At 47.7% G+C, this 21,625-nt stretch overlaps 1 protein-coding gene across 10 annotated transcripts in view; it reads left to right on the top strand.

Annotated features, from left to right (window-relative positions):
- LOC119245116 (zinc finger protein 254-like) overlaps positions 1 to 21,625 on the top strand; it is a 43,047-nt gene that overhangs the window by 6,521 nt on the left and 14,901 nt on the right. For 7 of the 10 annotated variants that reach the window (XM_054694688.1, XM_054694687.1, XM_054694691.1 and 4 more), the window contains one exon: positions 685 to 2,960. In XM_054694688.1, the coding sequence (XP_054550663.1) occupies positions 685 to 1,805 (1,121 nt within the window). In that variant the 3' untranslated portion in view covers positions 1,806 to 2,960. Of the gene's footprint in view, positions 1 to 684; positions 2,961 to 9,741; positions 9,831 to 21,625 lie in introns of those variants that run through there. The other 3 variants (XR_008551613.1, XM_054694695.1, XM_054694694.1) reach the window with 1 other exon arrangement.

Raw genomic sequence — 21,625 nt, 5'->3', positions numbered from 1 at the left:
ACATATTTGTCATTTTCATGTGGACTTTTCATTAATTTACACACAAAGAATTTCTGAAAGGAAGGCATTAACTTTATTAAAAAATGATTCCTGTATTCTCAGCCATTTTATACCTCATTTCCTCCCTAGTACAGCTCTGTATTATTCCTCTCTTCCTTTCTTGTGGGTGATTTCCCTCCAGTTGCTCTCATTTTATATGCTAATTGAGGTATACTGGTTTGTAATCCTATTTACAAACATTGTAAAGCATTGTCACCCAACCTGTTACATATGACATCATTCTCTGTTTTCATTTCCTTTTCCATGTATTTTACTGGTATCTTTTTTGTCACATGGGGATTATATACCATGTTGAAAAGTTATTCAGCCTTATCTAAACTGAAAACAATTACATTCAACTGCATACCAAAACCCAACTGTTTAACATTTCTAAGTTCTCAAGCAGAAACAGTATTTTTGCTATAGGATTATATCATACCTTTTTCTCTGTTTGCTATGTATTTACCTTTCCCTGAGGACATCACCTTTTATAAGCATGTGTGTTGCTGTCTAGTGCTCATGTTACCTGTCTAACATCAGGCCGGGGGTCTTTATTTGGTATTAATTTTGTGTATAAAATAGTTAAAATATTTTATTTTGTCTTGAGTGCTGTGAGTGCGGTAATTATTCCTTGCTGTCTCCCAGCCATGTCTTCTCAAGACGACCAGGACTGCATACCACAGTCAGGCACAGAAGATTTATTCCTAAATGTGGGACCGGGAGGAGATGGAATCGACACCTTTGAGAATTTAGAATTATTGAAAGATCAGACATGTCAAGAGGCATGTGAAGGGCACAACAGTTGTTGCGATGAAGATGGCCGAGCAGCGACAATTATCCATAGTAAAATTTCTCCTGCAAAAACTGATCCAGTGTGTAAACCATGTTGGGTAAAACTCCATTTTATGTGTGTTGCATGTATAGATAAATATGTTTCTGTTAGCAGAGATCCATGTGGCATTTTTACCAATACACATTCTCAGAGAGGAATATTGGAACATATGGGAAGTCCCCTAGTCCATAATGGAAATGATTATTCAAAACATTGTCACCATGGGGTAGGTTTAAACTTTGTGTCAAATCATTCTCAACATCAGAGAATTAGAAAGGAAGATGAAAAATCTACACAGGATCCTATTGAGGAGTCCTCAAACCTTCTCCAATATCAGACAATTGGTGAGAAACCTTACAATTGTAAAGATTATAGCAAAGATAACACATGCTGCTCCAGCCTTAATGAACATCAGAGAAAGAAACGGCGTAAATGTGGAGAGCATGGTAAAGGCTTTTATTGGCATTCACAGTTGACTCGACCTCTAAGAAGTCATACTAGAGAAAAGCCTTACATGTGTCCAGACTGTGGTAAAGCCTTTCTATATTTGTGTCACCTTTCCCAACATCAGAGAGTTCATAATGGTGAGAAACCTTACAAATGTGAAGAATGTAAGAAAGCCTTTAAGGTGAAGTCAAGTCTTAGTCGGCATCAGAGAATTCATACTGGCCTGAAACCTTACAAATGTGAAGAATGTGGCAAAGCCTTTAACTGGGTGTCAAATCTTTCTAAACATTACAAACTTCATACTGGGGAAAAGCCTTACAAATGTAATGAATGTGGAAAAGCCTTTATTAATAATTCAAAACTTATTCAAGATCATAGAATTCATACTGGGCAGAAACCTTACAAATGTAAAGTATGTGGCAAAGTCTTTAACCAGAAGTCACATCTTAATCGACATCACAGAATTCATACTGTAGAGAAACCTTAGAACTGTTAAGAATGTGGCAGAGCCTTTAAAAAAACAGTCATATCTTAGTCAACATCATAGAATTCACACTGGGAAGAAACTACAAATGTGAACTGTGGCAAAGCCTTTAACTGGAAGTCAAGTCTTATTCTACATCACAGAATTCACATTAGAGAAATGTTAAAATTCAAAGGTCATTTTTTTACTGTAGTCTCTTTAACCAGAAGTCCAGAAGTTTCACCAGAAGTGGCAGTGATTATCCAGAAGTCAAATCATCCTAAACATCAGAGTGCCTAGTGAGAGAACCCGTAAATGAAAGTGACCAATGGATTGTCCAAATATATATTATGAAACCACCAGATTTTCATACTGGAAACTTTAAAGAAGCAAAAATAGGAGAAAGTAATTTATAATGAAAATTAGATGCATATTGAGACATTGCAGTGCAGTAGTAAGTTAATTCCACTTGGCCAGACATAACCTAAAATGAGAATATGGTCATGGAGCATAAAACAAGATTAAAACACTAAATATTAGCATAATTTAAAAGTTCAGGAGGCCTCCCTGGTGGTGCAAGGGGTTAAGTTGCAGCTTTGTGAAGCTGTTGGCAGCCACTGCAGCACAAGTTTGATCCCTGTCCAGGGAGCTGACCGACATGGAGCAGCAGACCTCTCCTGTCTTGCCTGCTGCTCCCCTCAGCAGTGTATTTCAGTGGATCTGCCTGTTCTGTTCCCCACTCTGTCTCTGGTGAATCCTCTCACCCCCCTCACCTCTGGCTTATACCCCAGTTCTTGTATGCATAAAAATACATCTTTAAAAAACATAAATAAAACTTGAAGACAATGGTTTGGGTCATGTATAGTTATTTTCTATGTCCTTTTTTATCAGCCATACTTGAGATATGAATAGACATGATGAATGTAATTCACGCCTAAATTACTTCATTCTATGACTTTCTCATGTACGTCACGTCATGTGTTTGATTGTTGCTGCCTCAAACATCTAAGGGATCCTTCTCTAATGGATGGATTTGCTCACATCTGACTTGCTCCTGCAAATTTAAGGTGGTGTCATATATCATGTATGAAGAAAATGTGAATGGATATGCTGTTTGGTTGACTCAAAAGATTGATCTAAATCACCCAATTGGCATAGAAATTAGACAGAGAAACATGCTGAAGTTCAAATCGTTTCATCCTTTTGTCCTTAGGGAATACATTGACAGTTTATTAAAGTCCTGATGTCTCTTCAGAGTAGTAATAGAGATCATGAATATTATTTGATGTTGTTGCCAAAAGAAATCTTCACAGGCACATGATGAAAGAGCAGGTGACTTTCACAAAAGGGCATGGAATTCTCATCCATTCACATTAGCTAATAAAGAGGCTCTGTGTTTGACACTACGGGATTCTGGTATCAGAAGGTCCAGAATGCGTCTTACATGCCTGAATCCTGACTTTTATGAAATAGCATACAGTGCTATCTAAATGTCTTATTTAGACTATATGTGAACTTTATATATATATATATATATTTTAATAATGCTCATTGATTTGTTTTTTAAAGAAGCATGTATTTTTATTTATTTGTTTTTGTTTGTTTATACATGCACTGGGTACAGTCAGAAGCGCGGGAGGGTGAGAGAATTCACCAGAGCCAGAGCGGGGAGCAGAGCAGGCAGAAGGACCGAGGTACACTGATGAGGGGAGCAGCGAGCGGCAGGAGAGGTCTGCGCGCCATGTGGGACCCTCCTCCGGTGGCCGGGGAGCAGCCAGGGATCGAACTGGGACCGCAGAGGCCGCGGGCAGCTTCGCAACCCAGCGCTCAACCGCTGCGCCACCAGGGAGGCCCATGCTTATTGATTTTTAATGTAGTCATCTGGACATGTACTTAATCATAAGTTGTCCCCCATCAGCATTAACCAATTCCTCCATTTTAAGGCTTTCTGTAACAGATGAGAACAATCAGGTGGTTGTCTACACAATGTTACATCACCAGCAGGCGCTGTTCTCGATAGCTTATATCTGAAATAGTTTTGACTGTTTTCAATAACTACACACTTTTTGTTCTCTTAGTAGCCCAGAATATTGAGTGCTTTCAAAATAATGCCAGAGTATTTTGAAGAATTTTGCGAAACACTTCATGGTATTGGTGCTTTGCCATCCATTTTTTGTACCTAAACTATCTCTGGGGACCCTGAAGTGACACTAGACCCTCTTTTAGAGGTTCCTGCTATCCTCTGTTGTAACACTCTGCATGATCACAAGAAAAATATAAATTCTTCACATGACTTCACATGCAGAAATTGTCTTGCCTCTCCTGTCTAGGGGCCTCCCCTTGGTTGGCCCTGGATAAAATCTCCATAGAGCTGACAATTGATAATACTTAGTTACTTCCATTAACTAATACTCACTGTATTTCTGCCTTTGGTTTACCTGCAGCAATACAATTTTCAGGATCTTTGAAACACTACAGTATTGACCTTTTAGTGGCCTTCAAACAGACATTGTCTTAGATTTGATATATATGTAATCCAACATGTAAGTACATTGAGACATCACTTAGGAATGACAGATTGGTTGCGGGGGGTGGGGTAAGTAGGTGTGTGTTTATATTACGTGCATTCTGGAGAGCAGGGTGTGTGTGTAGGGAAGCATTTTATGATGTCACTGGCCTGGGCAGCAGTTGCTTATTTTTCAGAGAAGAGGCAATTACTTCTAAAATGGGGATGTTTGCAGGAAGTATCTGGCAGGATGGAGGCACCCTCTATTCCATTTCGGGGAAAATCAGGATAGCTCACACTGACATCTTTTAAGAATGATGTGGGGTCTCCTGGGTGGCACAAGAGATAAAGCACAGCACTATGAAGCTATCCACAGCCTCTGTAGCATGAGTTTGATCCCAGGCCACCAGGGAGAAACCCAGTTGGGGTGGCACACCTCTCCTGCCTTGCTTGCTGCTCCCCTCAGCAGTGTTTTCAGTCCATCTGCCTGTTCTGCTCCCTGCTCTGTCTCCCCTCCCACACCTCTGGCCTGTGCCCCAGTTCTGGTATGTATAAATAAAAAATGAGGAGATAAACCCTCCACATGATTAGGTCACGAAGGGCGGGAGGCAAAGTCCCTCTGTGCTCACGCTTCTTTTCCACTAGGTTAAATTCAAACGTTTTCTGGAGGAAAGTGGATCAGGGCCTCCCCGGTGGCGCAGCAGTTGAGCACTGGGTTGCGAAGCTGCCCGCAGCCTCTGGGGCGCTGGTTCAATCCCCAGCTGCTCCCCGGCCACCGGAGGAGGGTCCCGCATGGCACGCAGACCTCTCCTGCCGCCAGCTGCTCCCCTCAGCAGTGTCCTTCGGGCCTTCTGCCTGCTCTGCTCCCCGCTCTGGCTCTGGTGAATTCTCTCACCCTCCCGCGTTTCTGACTGTACCCAGTGCATGTATAAATAATAAATAAATATTTTTTAAATAAATAAATAAATAAAAAGAAAGTGGATCAGGTGGCTTCCTGGGTGCAAATCTTTATTTTATTTTTTTAAATTATTTTTATTTTTTTTATAGAAGCATGTTTTATTTATTTGTTTGTTTGTTTGCTTGTTTATACAAGCACTGGATACAGTCAGAAGCGCGGGAGGGCGAGAGAATTCACCAGAGCCAGAGCGGGGAGCAGAGCAGGCAGAAGGACCGAAGGACACTGCTGAGGGGAGCAGCGGGCGGCAGGAGAGGTCTGCACGCCATGCGGGACCCTCCTCTGGTGGCCGGGGAACAGCCGGGGATCGAACCGGCGCTGCAGAGACTGCGGGCAGCTTCACAACCCAGCGCTCAACCTCTGCACCACTGGGGAGGCCCTTCAATTTATTTTTTTTCAAAGATTATATATACAAGAACCGGGGTACAGGCCAGATGTGCGGAATGGTGAGAGGATCCCCAAGAGCCAGAGAGGGGAATAGAACTCTTAGACTCACAAAATACACTGCTGAGGGGAGCAGCGGACACGACAGGAGGGGTCTGCCGTGCCTTGTGGGACCCTCGCAGGCCGGCCGGGATCAAACTGGCACTGCAGAGCCTGCGGACAGCCTCAAGTGCGATGCTCAACAGTCTGCGCCACCAGGAGAGGCCCCCAAATCAGACCGCGGGTTCACAATGACTGGCGGCTCCCCTCTTGACTCCCCTCTTGGCTCCCCGTTGGCTAATTGCTTTGGCAACTATCAGTACAAACCACATCTGATAGAATGAAAGTCTCTCCATAATTTGAGCAGAGGCCATGCCAGGGACTGTATTGGTTCAGGTGGTCCTAAATTGCCTTCTGAGTGGAAACAAGTTTTTTTTCTAGCTGGCCTACGAGGCTGTGATTGAATAGGGAGGGAAACCAGTGACTCTATGCGTTTCATTTTTCTAAATTGTTGGTAATGTAAGTTGGGATATTCCTCGGATTTTCATTTTAGGTTTCTCCACTTAGCCATGATACTTGGGAGGTTTCTCCCACGAGGCCTCTGAGCTCCATGTCTAAAACAAAAATTCTCATTTGAGGCTGGGGTAGATAGAAAGAAAATAGACTTTTAGAGAACCATGAAAAATATTTTAGTGCGTTTATTCCAGTTTTATCTACTTCAACGCGTGTAGTAGGTAGATGAAGAAATGGGATGAATAAAGCCCCAGATAGTTGACTTTTTAATACAAAACTCACTGCGAGTGCGCTTGGGATACACGTTAGTGCTCCGTTGGTCCCAGTCTTACCACTTGCAAAGCCTCGACTGGGAGACACAATAGGAAACGGTCTTCTTTAGGCCCCGTCAGCACTCTGCGGAAGGCTTTGTTTCAGCCCAGATGGTCAATAGCGCCCTGAGGTGTCTGGGCACATGCACTGACTGACCAGGGAAGAACTCCTGGTGATAATCCGGCGCCTTTCAGCTTTGTTTAAGATGTAGCAAGGAACCTGTGGGATGGAGGCAGCACTTTCTGGTTTTCACATCTAGTTCTGCCGTTCCCTGGCTTACTCTCTGCCACATGTGGCTCCTTCTAGTCTTGAAAATGTGGCTGATGCCACTGGTTGCTTTCACAGGGATCCCAAATTCCAAATCCTGAAGAGGGTGTAAGTCTGATGTTCTGGTATCCATTGGTGTCCTGTGTTTGGAAATGCACTGGGCTTATTTGGACAGTTTGGATTCTCTAAGCTTTCTTCTGGAGAGTCTGCAATTGTTGTCAGTCTCTCCACGATGGGAGAGGTGTTGCAGAGTCCAGCTACATTCCTTAGTCTGCCTGGCCTTCATCACCTGTGTCAGGTGTATCTGGACACTTCAGGGGCAGCCTTGGCCCTCTGCAACTCAAGACAACTCCTCCCAAACACTTTATCTGCAGGGAGCCATTGAGGAACCCCCTGTGCGCCAACATTTCTTGATTTTTCTGCTGTGTGCAGTGTTGTGGATCTGTGATTTCATTCATCTGTAAACCACACTCAGTAGTGGGTATTGCGGGACCCATTTTATACATGAGAAAATTGAGACTTGAAGGAAGAGCAGCTTGCCAAAAGTCCACAGCTATTAAGGAAAACGGACTCCAAAGCCTTTCCTCTCCAGTCACCCGTTTGCCTCCCTAGAAGGATTTGGGCCTCTGTCCTTCTCCTGGCAGGAAAGCACTCCCTGCAGACTCTGTCGGGGGCTGCCCTCCTGCCCTGTGGAGCAGCTGTGATAAGCGCTCACTGCAATCTGCATGGGGCTCTCTGCACTTCTGTCAACACCCTCCTGTTGAGCAGGAAGCCACACTCACATTCCTCCAGAAGGTTAGTGAGAGAGCTGCAAGCAGAAGTTGATTTTTCTTTCCCTTCCGAAACAATTATCGCTCAACTCCTTTAACAATTGACTTCCTAAGTTGACTTTGAGTGTAGGTGATGCAGCAAGCCCCAGACCTAGGATTTTCAAAATGTCCTTGGCCAGTTATTACCAATGACTGTCAAATGTGTTCTCGGTGTCTGGGTGTATCCCATGGGAAAACGCCTTTTCTCAGGGAGTGGAGCTTTTACAGTTCATTTATGACTTAGATTTTAGCTGGATGTTGAATTCATACCTTTATCCGCTTTTAACTATCTTGTCTCATAGCAGAAGCTGTTGAATGTGGTCTGTGCTCATACATTAGGTGTCTGATGTGATTGTCTTTATTCTGGTGGGTTGGGCTGGGAAGGGGTCGCTTCAGCCGTGGCCAGTGATATCCTGTGGAGAAAGTGAATCCATTTGCCCTGGATTCAGTCCAGCATATTCAGTTCCTTTATTTCACATCCTAGGGAGATGACATGATGGTCAAGGTTACAGTACTTCTTCTTAGTGGTACCACAAGTCACCCAGATTTCTAAGTCACACTGCGCTCCTACCAGGATTTGGGGCTCTCTGATAGGAGGAGGGAGGCTCAGAGGTGAAGTGACTTGTCTGAGGTCCTGGCTGGTTGGTGTATGAGTTGCAGCTAGAACTCAAACCTGCTAAGGACTGTAGTGTAGCTAACTGAATGTTTAGCTACAGAATGTTTTTGTTGTATTGTAGCTGACTGAATGTTTTTAGAAACTCAAATATGTCTCCACTCTACCAAAAAAACTAGCTGTTTAAACTTTCCCATTGTGATTGTAAGGTGAACCGGTCTCTCCGATTTGTCTTATAGTAGGGGGGACAGGGACACCAATTCATGTGTTTACTTTTTGGATTTCCTGAGGCCAGCTCTCCTTAGGCTGCCCCCACCCCAATCCTAGATCCAGACCTAGGGCTCCGCTGCCTGAGGACTCTGCTCCACCCACTGCCTCCGTTTTTCTACTGCAGAGGCTGTAGAAGTGGGAGCTCGTTAAACAAAAAAATCAAGAGTTCACCCTGCGTTTCAGTTCCCTTTTGGAGCCAGGGTAGAGGGCAGAGAAAGAAAGGTGTGGACTTCACAATGTGGCTGCAGACTTTGCAGCCATTGGGCCGTCCTCCCCCTGGGCAGGAAAGTGGACAGACAGGGAGTGCTCCCAATTTCAGGGGTGGCCCTACTGAGTGGCTTCCAGTACTTCTTACAAGAACAGTGAAGACCTCCTGGGCAACTGCAACAGGTGATAGGCTCGATGGCCTCACTGGATCTTGAGCTGAAGCCAGGACTGTGCTGAGTGACCCCAGTCAGTGAGCAGTGCAAAGGAGTGGCCTCAGAACCTTCCTCTTCCCCACATCCCAGTCTCTCTGTGCTGGAGTCCTGGACAGGGCACCAGAGCATCTGACTCTCAGTCAGGCTACTAAAGTGTGGCACTGCTGAATACTCTTGAATCTGCTGCACCCTTTCTGTTTACACAGTGAGCAGACTAATAGCAAGACTGTGCTATAGGTGATGGCTCTGCACTTAGCTAGGCTGTCAGGCAGGCCGGGCTCTGCCCCATGGTGGCCTGCTGCCATTGCGTTTCCCTTCCTGTGCGGGTCTCTGCTGTCCCGGAAGCATCACCGGGACACCTTGGTGTCCTTCTGAATGTAATGACTTACTTGTAACTCTAGTCACATCCCAGGAAAAGAAACAAAAGCAGGGACCTGACCGCCTCCTTAGACCCTCTTTCTTGTTTAGGCAACCAAACATATTTAGAATTGGGCCCTGTGTCTAGCCCAGGGGAGGAAGAAGTTTCTAGCAGTTATGGCTTTCTGTTTGCTGCCTGGTGCTTTCACAGAAATACTTCATTTTTTTTAAACCAAATTGCATTTGTTCAGTTGTCATTGTTGAGGATGTGTTTCTTGTGTTTTACAGACGTGAGTAAATGGATACGTATGTACTTATATATATGTATGTATGTATGTAGAAAACCAAACGTATATGACAAGGTCAAGGCATGTATACTAGATATTTTGAAGTTATTTATCAAGGGGAAAGATGTGTGTTATAGAGTAAACAGAGTCTGTATTGTATATATAACGCGGATAGCAAGAATAGCATCCACATTATACACAAGTTTCCTTTCCTCTTTTATTATTAAAGGAAAAAAAAAAAAGAGGACCATGAATGCAGCTGTTCCCAGGGTTATGAAGGCCAGGACACCGTCGCGGGAGGGACTGCCCGGCCCTGGGGTAAGCTCTGTGTTCAGGCCCAGTCCCACACTCCCCACCGGCTGGCTCTGCCTCCCCGGGGCTTCCTGCTCTCCCCCACAGTCTGCATAGCTGGGGTGAAGGGTGAGAGTAACCAGTAAAGATTGACCAACAGAAGCGATTCTGGCTCTTCTCCTGCTGGGTCGCCTCGGGGCTCTCCTTCGGGAGCCCGCGCCTTGTGGGTTGTGGACTCTGAGGCAGCGATGGGAGTGGGTCGGTGGTGGTATTTAGCGTGTGCGTGGGGTTCTTAGGGGGGAAAGGCTGTCCTAAGGCTAATTCCACACAGGCTTTGTGGACTCCACCCCCACCCCAGGTCAAAGCCAAAGACACTGGGAACTCCACATCCCATCACCACCCAAGGGAAGGTGGCTGGGACCTGAGGGTGGGGTTCAGCAGCCAGGCGGATATAAAGCCAGACCCGTGGGCTTTGGAGGGGTTCCCCATTTTGGCTCTAGGCCAGCTCGCAGCGTCCTGCCTTTGGGTTTCCAGGTCGGCGGATCGGGTAGGACGCGTTAAAGACTTTATTTCCCTATTTTCTCCCTGAGTTGTACATTTTCCTTATTTCCTTTTCCCTTGTAAGTAAATCTTTCATTAACCTTCTGTGTGTGCCTGCAGTGGAGTATTAATGGGTCCCTTTTAAGCACACGGGTGAGGACCCACAGCCAGGCAACCCGTTCAGTATCAGGGCTGCCCTATAACAGGGTGGTGTGCGTATGTGACCATAGGTGCGTGTAGTTCGTGTATGGTTGGTGTGCGTGTGTGTGTTTGTGTGCATGTGAGAGAGAAAGGCTGGTCTGCACAAGCCGATGACGGCACAGACTTTAGATGGGAGAAACAAGTTTTAAAATTATTTATTATTCTGATGACTAAGTGACTACCTCCACTGATCTCTAAAGGACTTTCCTAAGTTGTATCTGATTATTCATAAGAGCATCTTTGCTTCCCTCTTTCTTAGCAGTGTTGAAGGGTCACCATCTTCAGTGAGCTCAGGCAAATTGCTAATTGGCCTGATAGTGTAACAGGGTGATCCCCAGGAAAGGGGGAGGTTCCAGGTTCCCTGGCCCACCTAAGGGTGGGTGGAGCTGAGCAGGGAGAGAAGAAGCTGCAGAGGAGACTGAGGAAGGAAGGAAGCAGGATGGAGCCAGAGGGAGACCTGGGGGAGGCACATGGAGCCTAGAGACACATGAAGAAACTGCGCTTGTCTTTTGGTCGTGGACGGGGTGACACAGATGTGGGTGAGACCCATGGGAGGGGACAATGGCAGCTTTTATCTTGATGTTGATTTTGCTCTTTTCCTTCCGGGCTTGTCCGGTTGTTTGTGACCCTTTTCTGTGGGTCCCCGCTGGAAGATGCTTTAGACTTGTGGCAGGCTTTGGGGCCTTGTTCTGGGCCGATGCCATATGGATGGACTTTTACCCACGAGGGGACGGGTGACTGTGGGTGCTTTATTTAGAAACTAGATTCTCTGCCTTTCCTGTATTGTTTCCTAATTGTATTAAAGTTCCTTCCCATTAAAGTCTCCTATGTTTTGTGTTGATGCGGCGGATGGCAGAACCCATTTAGAATAGGCAGGTTTGCGGGGTTTGGGCTGCCCCTCTCCCTGCCCTATAACAGTTAGACCGGCCTCCCTTTCCACCCTCTGCCAGCCTGGAGCGTGCACGCAGGCAGGTCTTCTGGTGCATAGTCTCCCTTCACTTCACAACAATGGAAAATTGGAAATAATAATACAAAGATGAAATCTTTTGTTGCGAGCCAGCCGCAGCCGTCTGGGTGTCAGGGATTCCTGAAGGATGGGACTGCGTTTGCGCAATTGTAGAGAATGATAAGGGAGGGGGATGAGGAGACGCAGACACTGAGTCAGGGTGCGGGCCTCGTCCTGCTGAGGGTCTCCGCAGCCCTTCATTTATGCATTTCAGGCAACCCGGGAGAGCGCGTGAGCACAGGCATGAGGGAAGGGAACAGTCACATCTTTCCCAGAGCAGCAAGGGTTGATTGACCCTTTCGCAGAGGCTGTGACTGAAAGGTTCGGTCCGGTAAAGACAAGGAGAGCCAGGCTACATTTCTCAAAGGGAGGGAAAGTTTATTGCGCCCCGCGCAGACCTCATGCACCCAAGGTGGGTGTCAGTGAAGCCGCACACGTTGTTAGGAGGAAGCAGGGTTTTAAAGGGTGAGCAGGGGTCAGGTGGGAAGTTGGGCTCTTCTGGCAGGAAAAAGTTTGTTGGGCAGGGGGAGTCTTGTGGGGCAGGTAGAGGTTCTTTGTCTGAGAAGAGACTCTAGGGGGCGGGGGGGAGTCTCACTGTCTGAGTCCTCCTGGCAGGTATCCACATTCCTGCCCCCCAGGTGGGCTTCCTGGTAGGCTTCTGCATTCTGGCCTCCTGCATGGACCTTTCATACCAGCCTTTTGTTGATAGGAAAAGGGGTGAAGGTTCTCTGTTTGGCTACTTCTGGCTGAAAGGGGCGAAAATCAAGGGGGTGGCTCAGGCCTGGTGATGAGGGTCTTCTGCAGGGACGCGAGAATATGGGTGGAGAAGGAGTTGGTTAAAGGTGGTAGGAGACATTTCCCGAATGCGAGCCTGTGTGAATTTTAGGAGGCGAGGAGAGAAAAGAAAAAATAAGGTGATCATTAGTTTTGGCCCCAAGAGTGGGAGGAGCCATGACACTAGGATTTTGAAACCTTGTCAGCGGAGAGGAGAGTTGGAGTCCCCACCCAGTTTTACTAGTAATAACATTCTTCCCTGAGGAACAGGCAGGTACCCCCTTTATTAGCTCTTAACAAGTCCAGAGCCCGCCGGTTTTGGAGAGTGACCTGTGCCAGGGCGGTGAGCTGTCTTTGTCATGATGCTGAAGACACATAGGTTTTTTCTAAGGAGGTATCTATTCTTTCATGAAATTCCTGGGCAGAAATCAGGCTGTGTCCCAGGGCCCCACCTGCCATTCTTGCGGCTGCTATCGATGATGCCAGGCTGATTCCAACCATGATTGGGAGAAAGGCCGCCTGCTTAGTCCGATGTGGTGAGAATAACCAACCTAGCTCAGACCGTCCGTACAGAGCTAACTGTGGGACCACGAGGACTTGGATACGTGGGCCTGGAGTAGCAGAATTAATACACCGAGAGAGAGAGCCATTGCACTGTAACAGGGGGGTCCCCAGGAGAGGGGGAGGTTCCCTGCCCCACCCAAGGGAGGGTGGAGCTGAGCAGGCAGAGGAGAAGCTGCAGAAGAGACTGAGGAAGGAAGCAGGATGGAGCCAGAAGGAGGAGTGACATGGAGCCTAGAGACACGTGAAGAATCTGCCCTTGTCTTTTGGTCGTGGACTGGGTGACACAGATGTGGGTGAGACCCGTGGGGAGGTGACCATGGCAGCTTTTATCTTGATGTTGATTTTGCTCTTTTCCTTCCGGGCTTGTCTGGTTGTTTCTGACCCTTTTCTGTGGGTCCCCACTGGAAGGTGCTTTAGACTTGTGGCAGGCTTTGGGGCCTTGTTCTGGGCCAATCCCATATGGATGGACTTTTACCCACGAGGGGACGGGTCACTTTGGGTGCTTCATTTAGAAACTAGACTCTTTGCCTTTCCTGCATTCTTTCCTAGCTTTATTAAAGTTCCTGTGGCAGCCTCTGCCGCTGAACACCAGTGAACTTACTGGAAAGAGGGAGGCTTTCACTCAGACACATCAGAGTGAGTAAGACCCCCTTCCCCTGTGCGCTGGACTGGACAGTCAATGACGGGTAAGATCGGGGGCAGACTAAAGAAGGCACTGGCCAGCCTCATGTCTGTGACTCCTGACGACCTAAGACAGGCGCAGTCCCCGAGGGGCTTCATCATGATAAACTTTGGCGTTCAGATCAAACAAGGCCTACATGCCTATAAGCCTAATTTAGGCAACAAGCCCGCAGTAATTAACCCCTCCTTTGATGGAAACAAGGCTGCTAAGAACGTCACCTGCAAACAAGCCTGATGGAATTACCTACAAAGCAGTTTTACCATTAATCAGATAGCCATTGTTTCAGAATAAGTAGCAACCTAGCAACCTGTCTATAATCATACTACTTTTTCACTTACTTTGCTTTTTCTTTATATGTGTACAATCAGTTTCAGGAAATGCATGATAAAGAAAATAGTGTGTGGCAATAGTAGTTTTATAATAATCATAATACTTCTCACATGAGACAACACCATAAAAATCAAAATGCTTACGTAGAAAATATATTGCTCGTGATCACTAAAAGTAGAAGGTGCCAGTAGGTAAATATCAATGTTTTTGATCATTGTGGTTTTGGGATACGAATCAAGAAAAGCTAGCTTAAAGAATGCTGTTCGGTGTAAGCTAAAATGATTGTGTAGATTCAGTACCTGGAGATCGTTTACTGTGCCATGTCATGGATCAGCGATCACATGCACATGAATAATGAAGTAGATGTCTTATGCCTTACAAAGTATTTTATGCTGAGAAAGAATTAAATTGTATGAAATCATCTATTGTTGGAAATGGTATAAAAGTGTATGATGATTTTGAGCAAATTACATTCAGATCTTCACTCTTGAAGTGTGTCTGTTTGTCATTTGTGTGTCTGTCTGTCATTTATGCGCCGATTCCTTGAGCATCCTCACAGTTTCTCAATCCTGAGACAGTCCTGCAAGTCTACCGCTGCGTTGGTCCGCGGCAAGTTCCTTTTCATTAAAGTCTCCTATGTTTTGTGTTGATGCGGCGGATGGCAGAACCCATTTAGAATAGGCAGGTTTGCGGGGTTTGGGCTGCCCCTCTCCCTGTCCTACAACAGCACCAGAAAAAGTTTCCTTTTGCTGTTGTTCGGAGCACAGAAGTAACCGAAATGTTAGAAGCACAGGAATGAAAGCTGACAAGGGCATCCGTTTGCTGGCAGGGGTAGCTGTGATTGGAGTCCCATAGGGGGACTGAGAGTTGGGGAGTCTGGCAAGCAGCGTCCTTTATCTTGGTCGTAGTGGTACTGAGATTAATTGGACCTGCTGCCAGTAGGGGCCTCTGAAGGGAAGCACAGAGGAAACAAGAGGAGGTGTTAGTCCCACAAGAGTCATTTAGGAAGGTTATAGCGTTTTGGATTATATGAATCCAGGTTGAGGGTGTCTTGGTCTTCTCTGATGATATTAGCTAATTTTATAGGATTTGTTCTGAATGGAGGATGTCCTGGGAGACTTGGACTGTGGCATTTTGTGTCGGGACATATTCCCTTGAGATGGACAGTGTTGCCACTGGATAGGAATGCCAGCCAGTGCACACTGCGGCTTGGACTCCCTGTACCCAACGTTGGTCCCAAGGATCTGAAATAGCAGAGCTAACTTGACTCATATTGAAGCCCGTATTATGACGGACCAGAGAGAACATTTGGCCTTTGTCTGGAAGGTGCACTGTGCCTGACTGGTAAGGGCACCCCCCATATTCTCTATAGGTATTTTTGCAGTGATCTAAGGTTTGATGGTAAAGAAACAAAACAAGGCATTCATAGGGTTAGTAATCGATGAAAGAGTTAGGGTGAGAGTGATGGGTGCTGTGCATCCGGCCTGTGGGCACTCGCAGTACCCACCTAGTGGGTGGTCTCAGTGGATCCTGAGACAAAGGTCTCCCTAACTTTGAATTTCCATACACAGGACACTGAGCTAGGGGAGATTTTGACAAGAAATGCACATCCTAGTAGTACCCAGGTTACGACATACATACTGTTTGTCTTCGGGGGCACGTTTGACCCCTGACAGATGGTGCCAGGAGGGGTGTCCCAAAAGTGTTACCGCTGTAGGCGTGGTGAGAATAACCATGTGTGGGCCGGTCCACCGAGGCTGCAGTGGCTTTGGCTGAAGCGATTTGAGCAGGACTTGGTCTCCCGGATGCAGTGGTGGGGAAGGTTGGTTGAGGAGGTCGAGATCCGAGGCAGGACTGGGTAAGTACCGGTCTGTGTGTTCCCGGAGCAGTTGCCTGAGTAGGGAGAGGTCAATCCTGTCTGGGTAGGTGTCCACGCAGTTGGTGAGCTGCAAAAGAAGGTAGGCGAACTCCCCTTTGAGGTGACACGCGAGCACAGGTTTGACGACGGGAACATATTTGTCAGACTTTTGCATTCAAGGATGTGTGGGTGGAAGAAGAGCAGACTCAGGAATTGGCGTTCATTAGGCTCCTAAGTCGGAGTGATGGAGGGGACTGATAGAGAATAGGGGAAGGGTCTGCAGCAGAGTCAGTTGTGAGAGCAAAAGCCCTTGCATCCGCCTTGGTATTCCCTGTGGTAACGTAAGAATTGTCAGTTGGTGTCCTTTCAGTGGATAATGGCGACTTTAGTTGGAAGTTGCAAGGCTATTAAAAGCTTAAGGATAAGTTTAGTGTTCATGATGGGGGGCCCCTTGGTGGAAAGGAACCCCCTTTCCTGCCAAATCGCAGCATGACTGTGAGCAATAAGGCATATTTTGAATTTATATAGATGTTGACTTTCTTATGTTTGCTGAGGGTAAGGTCCCTGGTTAAGTGCTATGAGTTTTGTCTTTTGGGAGGTGGTTCTTCCAGGCAGTTTTTCTGTGTCGATTACCTGATCGATGGTAACAGTGGCCTAGGTGGCCCTCCGCTGACCACGTGCATCTTCACAAGAGCTGCCAGTCTACAAGCACAGGAGGCATCTGACAAAGGAGAGTCAGTCTGGAGGTTTGCATTTTTTTCAGGATTTCAGGACAGAAATGGGCGGCAGAAAGGGGACCAGAGATAGGCAGGAGAGTGGCTGGGTTGAGAGAATTAGACTGAGTGAGACTCACTAGAGGGTTTTTTAATAAAAAATACATGGAAATTTTGTAAGCAAGAAGGAGTAAGAGTGGAGAGCGAGCGGCGAGACAGGAGGTCCTGAAGGCGGTGAGGGGAATGTACTTGGGTGGGTCTTTTTAGAGTAAGTTTGAGGGATTTTCGGGTGAGTAGAGCTGTCGCCGCCAGGGCTCTAAGGCAGGGTTGCCAGCTCCTAACGGTGGGATCCATCTGCTTGGAGAGATAAGGGATAGGATGCAGGGCTGGTCCGAGAGGCTGGGAAAGGCTGCCTGCCGCAGTGCCCCAACGTTCGTCTGTGAACAGGAGCAAAGGCTTTTCTGGATCAGGAAGGGTAAGGACAGGTGCCTGAAGAAGGATATGTGTGACCCTGCGGACTCTCCGGGGTTTTGGAGAGGTCCTTCAGGGAGGCTTTTGCTGCATGGTGAAGTGGCGTGGCTGGGAAAGCAGAATTAGGGATCCAATGACGGAAAAGTCCAACCAAACCTAAGAAAGAAAGGATTTGTTTTGCCGATTGAGGGGAGGGAAGGTCCCGGATGGCCTGTTTGTGGTCCACCGTCAGCTCTTTGGAGGAAGGAGTTAGTGGAAGACCCAGATAGACAACTGTGGGAACTGAAAGTTGAGCTTTGGATGGGGAGACACAGTATCTTTTGGAGCACAGGAAGCTGAGGAGTTGTGCCGTGTGTTGCTGAGACAGTGGCAGAGAAGGACGGCAGAGGAGGAGTCAGCGACACACTGGAGGAGAGTGCTGGGTGGAGGATGACATGACGAGAGGTCACTAGCTCATGCCTGACCAGGCAGATGAGGGCTGTCCCGGAACCCCTGAGGCAGGACAGCCCAGGCCAGTTGCTGGGAGGTGTGTGTGTCCAGATTTTACCAAGTAAAAGCAAATAGTAAGTAACATGGAGGATTTAGAGGGATGGTAAAAAAATACCTTTGAGGTTAAGCACAGAGAAGTGTGTGGTAGAAGACGGTATATGAGACAGAAGGGTGTAAGGGTTCGGCACTACGGGATGGATAGGCACCACCACTTCGTTAATGAGGCGAAGGTCTGGAACTAAGCGATAAGAACCATCAGGCTTTTCAATGGAGAGAATGGGAGTATTACAGGGCGAGTTGACAGGAGTAAGGAGTCCCTCTCCCAGGAGTCGTTGGCTGATGGGTTTGAGACCCTGACGGTGAGTGAGGGAAATTGGAAACTGGGGGTGAGAGGGAAAAGAAGAGGGATCCTTAAGGCGAATGAGGACTGGGGTACGATGGGTGGCAACAATCATGATAGAGATATTCCAGAACATGGGGTTGACGGTGGAAGGAGACAGTGGGTAGTCCTGAGAAGGATTAGGAGATGTTTGGAGTCGTGGGAGGATGAGAGCAGCGCTAGGGTGGTGGAACCATGAGAGAGTAGCCCTGAGTTTGGTCAGAAGATCGTGACCCAGGAGTGGTGTGGGGCAAGAAGGCATGACTAGGAAAGAGCGGACCAGTGGTCCTGATCCGAGAAGGAAGGCCGTCAACACCCGTAACCCAGGCCTGAGAAGGATAAACTTGACCGGAATAGGAGGGGAGGACAGAGAAGGCAGCCCCCGTGTCCACCAGAAAGGAGATGGACTTACCTGCTACCTTGACCGTTACCCTGGGCTCCTCGAAGGTTATCGGAGTCGATGAGTCCGGGCCTCTTCAGTCTTCAGCCGCCGAACCCAAGACCGCCGGTGGCAAGAGTTGCAGGGGCTGGAAGGACTGGCCCACCACAGCCAGGCGTGGAGGGACAGTCACTTTTCCAGTGACCCTGGACGTTGCAGATGAGGCACGGTCCTGGCGGAGGGCGGGGGGTGGGGCATTGTCTGGACCAGTGGCCTTCTCGGCCACATTTGAAGCAGGCTTCGGCGGCGGTTGGTTGGGGCGCATGGGGCCCGTTGTCGTCCTCTGTCGGGCAGCAGGCGCTGTGGTCGTGGGAGGAGCAGGGCCTGGCGGTCTCAAGGCAGCTACTGGGGCCTGAGCTTGAAGCTCAGCCTTCTGGCGACTGCGGAGTTCCCTCTCTGCCCTGTCCCGTTCCTCCCGGTTGTTAAATACCGTAAAGACCATGTTCAGCAGGTCCCGGATAGGAGTTTGAGGACCATCCTCAGCCTTTGGAAGTCAGGAGGGTTTTTTGAGGCAGACGGGGTAATCTTTCTGAGCTTATGAAAGTTTATAGGTTTAGGCGCTGCTGGTTGGAGACCGGGTAGGGGACAGGTCAGAGGTCAGGGTGGAAGAGAAGAGAACATGTAATTATGACATGTGTGGTCATAGGCTTGGGTAAGATAATGAAATTTTTATGTGTAGGTAGTGGGATCGTTTGTGAAAGAGCCAAGACGCTTTTCAAGTTGGGAGAGATCAGACAGAGAAAGGAACATGGACTCTACCTCCTCCTCCAGTTCCCACCCGCTTCCCTGCTGGGAGGGAGAAGAGGGTCAGCAGGGAGAGGGTGTGGCGGCAGCTGGGAGGTGAAAATAAAGGGGGGAGGGCCTGGATTGGGGAGCTGGAGGAGGTGAAGACTGAGAATCTAGAGGATCAGAGAATGCAGAAGAGGGTCTGGAGAGGGCGAAGAGAGAGAGGAGTCTGGAGACTTAGAAAGTGCGGCAGGTTTGCAGGAGGGAGGGAAGGGGCGGGGCGCAAGAGAAAGCCAGCCTGGCCCTACGGATCTCTGACCATGTTCCATTGCGGGGACAGAATTGTTGAGGTCTGTGAGGACCGAGAAGTCAAAAGTGCCATGTTTGGGCCAGTGGGAACCGTTGTCCAATTGATACTGAGGCCACGGAGTGTTGCAGTGAAAGACGAGACGCTTAGGGCGTTATGTGGCCTAAGTCCCAAGGGACCGAGGTTTGAGAGAAGGCATCCCAGAGGAGTGGCCGGAATTTGGCTTGGAATTTGCAGATCCCGTGACTAAGTGAGGAAGGGAGAGCACTGAGTCACAGTGTTCCAGGGCAGGGAGAGGGGCAGCCCAGACCCCACACACCTGCCTGTTCTACATGGGCTCTGCCATCCGCCGCATCAGCACAGAACATAGGAGACTTTAATGGGATGGAACTTTCATACAATTAGGAAACAACACAGGAAAGGCCAAGAATCTGGTTTCTAAATCAAGCACCCAAAGTGACCCGTCCCCTCGTGGGTAAAATTCCACCCAAAGGGAATTGGCCCAGAGCAAGGCCCCAAAGCCTGCCACGGTCTAAAGCACCTTCCAGGGGGGACCCACAGAAAAGGAGCAGAAACAACCAGACAAGTCTGGAGGGAAAAGAGCAAAATCAATATCAAGACAAAAGCCACCATGGTCACCTCCCCACGGGGCTCACCCACATCTGTGTCACCCCGTCCACGACCAAAGGACAAGCGCAGTTTCTCCACGTGTCTCTAGGCTCCATGCGCCTCCTCCAGGTCTCCTGGCTCCATCCTGCTTCCTTCCTTCCTCAGTCTCTTCTGCAGCTTCTTCTCTCCCTGCTCAGCTCCACCCTCCCTTGGGTGGGGCAGGGAACCTGGAACCTCCCCCTTTCCTGGGGACCCCCCTGTTACAAAAGGTCAAAGTACCAACTGCTCAACAGTAAAATGGGATGATGAATTTTGTCCATCGGGGTGGCCTGGAAGGCAGCCCTTGACGGAAGACTCCACTGTCCCCAGTTTTAGTTCCAATGCAGGAGCTCGTCGTTCCTAAATCTGGAATTTCTTTGTGATGTTGGTTTCTCTCATATTAGGCCCATTTCTTGTTTTGTAGACCAGGGATTATATTTTCTCCTGCTAGATCAGTGTTGCTTCCATAGTCTGGGGGCACTTGCTTAATAAGAACGCATGCATTATACTACAAGTCATTCAGGTTTTTGTTTCCTGGTCAAAGAGAAGTCTGTGTCCTGCCATGCCCATGTATCCCCCACCCTCTCCTGCTGCACACAGAGAAGGGACAACCAGTTTCCAGTTTTACTTCCTGCTGCTTTTCTCCTATGCCTTTTCAGCACCTGGTGTGACAAGTCTGGGTGGTTCCATATGAAAAATGACATGACTGCAGTAGTTGTCATGAGAATGAATTACACATATACGAAGTATGTCGAATTTTGTGTAGAAATGAAGAAAAAATCACTTCACCTCATTCCTAGTAGTAGGCTCCCACTTTATTAACCCATGTTTACCTTAATCTCACCTAAGCAGAGAAGATCCCTCTGCCTAGATATACCTGGGCCATCTCTACATTTGGCAGCTGCAGTGGCCCCTGCCAGAAGACTGTCCGAGAATTCTAGACAACAGATGACAAAGATGTCATTTCGCAGAGTTTGGGCTAAGTCACAACCAGGTAGATGTGGTACGGCGTGTGTGACCAAAACGTCTACATTCTCCTTTGTCATGTTCATTCAAGTTCAGGCTTCTTCTTGAACACTCTCTGAGTCTACATCTGCTGGGTGAATTCCTGTGAGGTGACTTGACCTGTGACTGCTTCTGCAGCAGGGATGTGGCCCAGCCACGGCTGTGCAAAATGAGATCACCATATGGAAGTTGGTGTTTGGACTTCCTCTGAATGGCGTCCTAATTCTGGAAACACATTTCTCTCCTCATTTTACTCGAGTTCTGTCTTCTTTTGAACCAACCAAACGCTCCCTTCAGCCTTGAGTGAAAATGAAACACTAAAAAATGTTAGGAGCGCTTCTTAACCATTTACAGATTAATTCATTTCTTGATCAATATCTGTGCTCAAATTTAATTGGGTTCAACTCCAGAATTATGTTCTAGAACATCTATGTATGTAAGTCCCATTGTCTCTGACCTGTGCACACTGGCCATCAATGCTTTGGAAGAAGGACATACTGGACAATTTTCTTGTCTTTTTTTTTTTAATTTTTTTTTTAAATAGAGGCATGTTTTATTTATTTGTTTGTTTGTTTGTTTGTTTATGCAAGCACTGGGAACAGTCAGAAGCGTGGGAGGGTGAGAGAATTCACCAGAGCCAGAGCCGGGAGCAGAGCAGGCAGAAGGACCGAAGGACACTGCTGAGGGGAA

The sequence above is a fragment of the Talpa occidentalis genome, unplaced genomic scaffold, assembly GCF_014898055.3.
Source record: "Talpa occidentalis isolate TD23 unplaced genomic scaffold, MPIMG_talOcc4v2.1 talOcc4.14, whole genome shotgun sequence".
Taxonomy (NCBI): Eukaryota; Metazoa; Chordata; class Mammalia; order Eulipotyphla; family Talpidae; genus Talpa; species Talpa occidentalis.
This window is presented reverse-complemented; position numbering and strand designations above follow the sequence as displayed.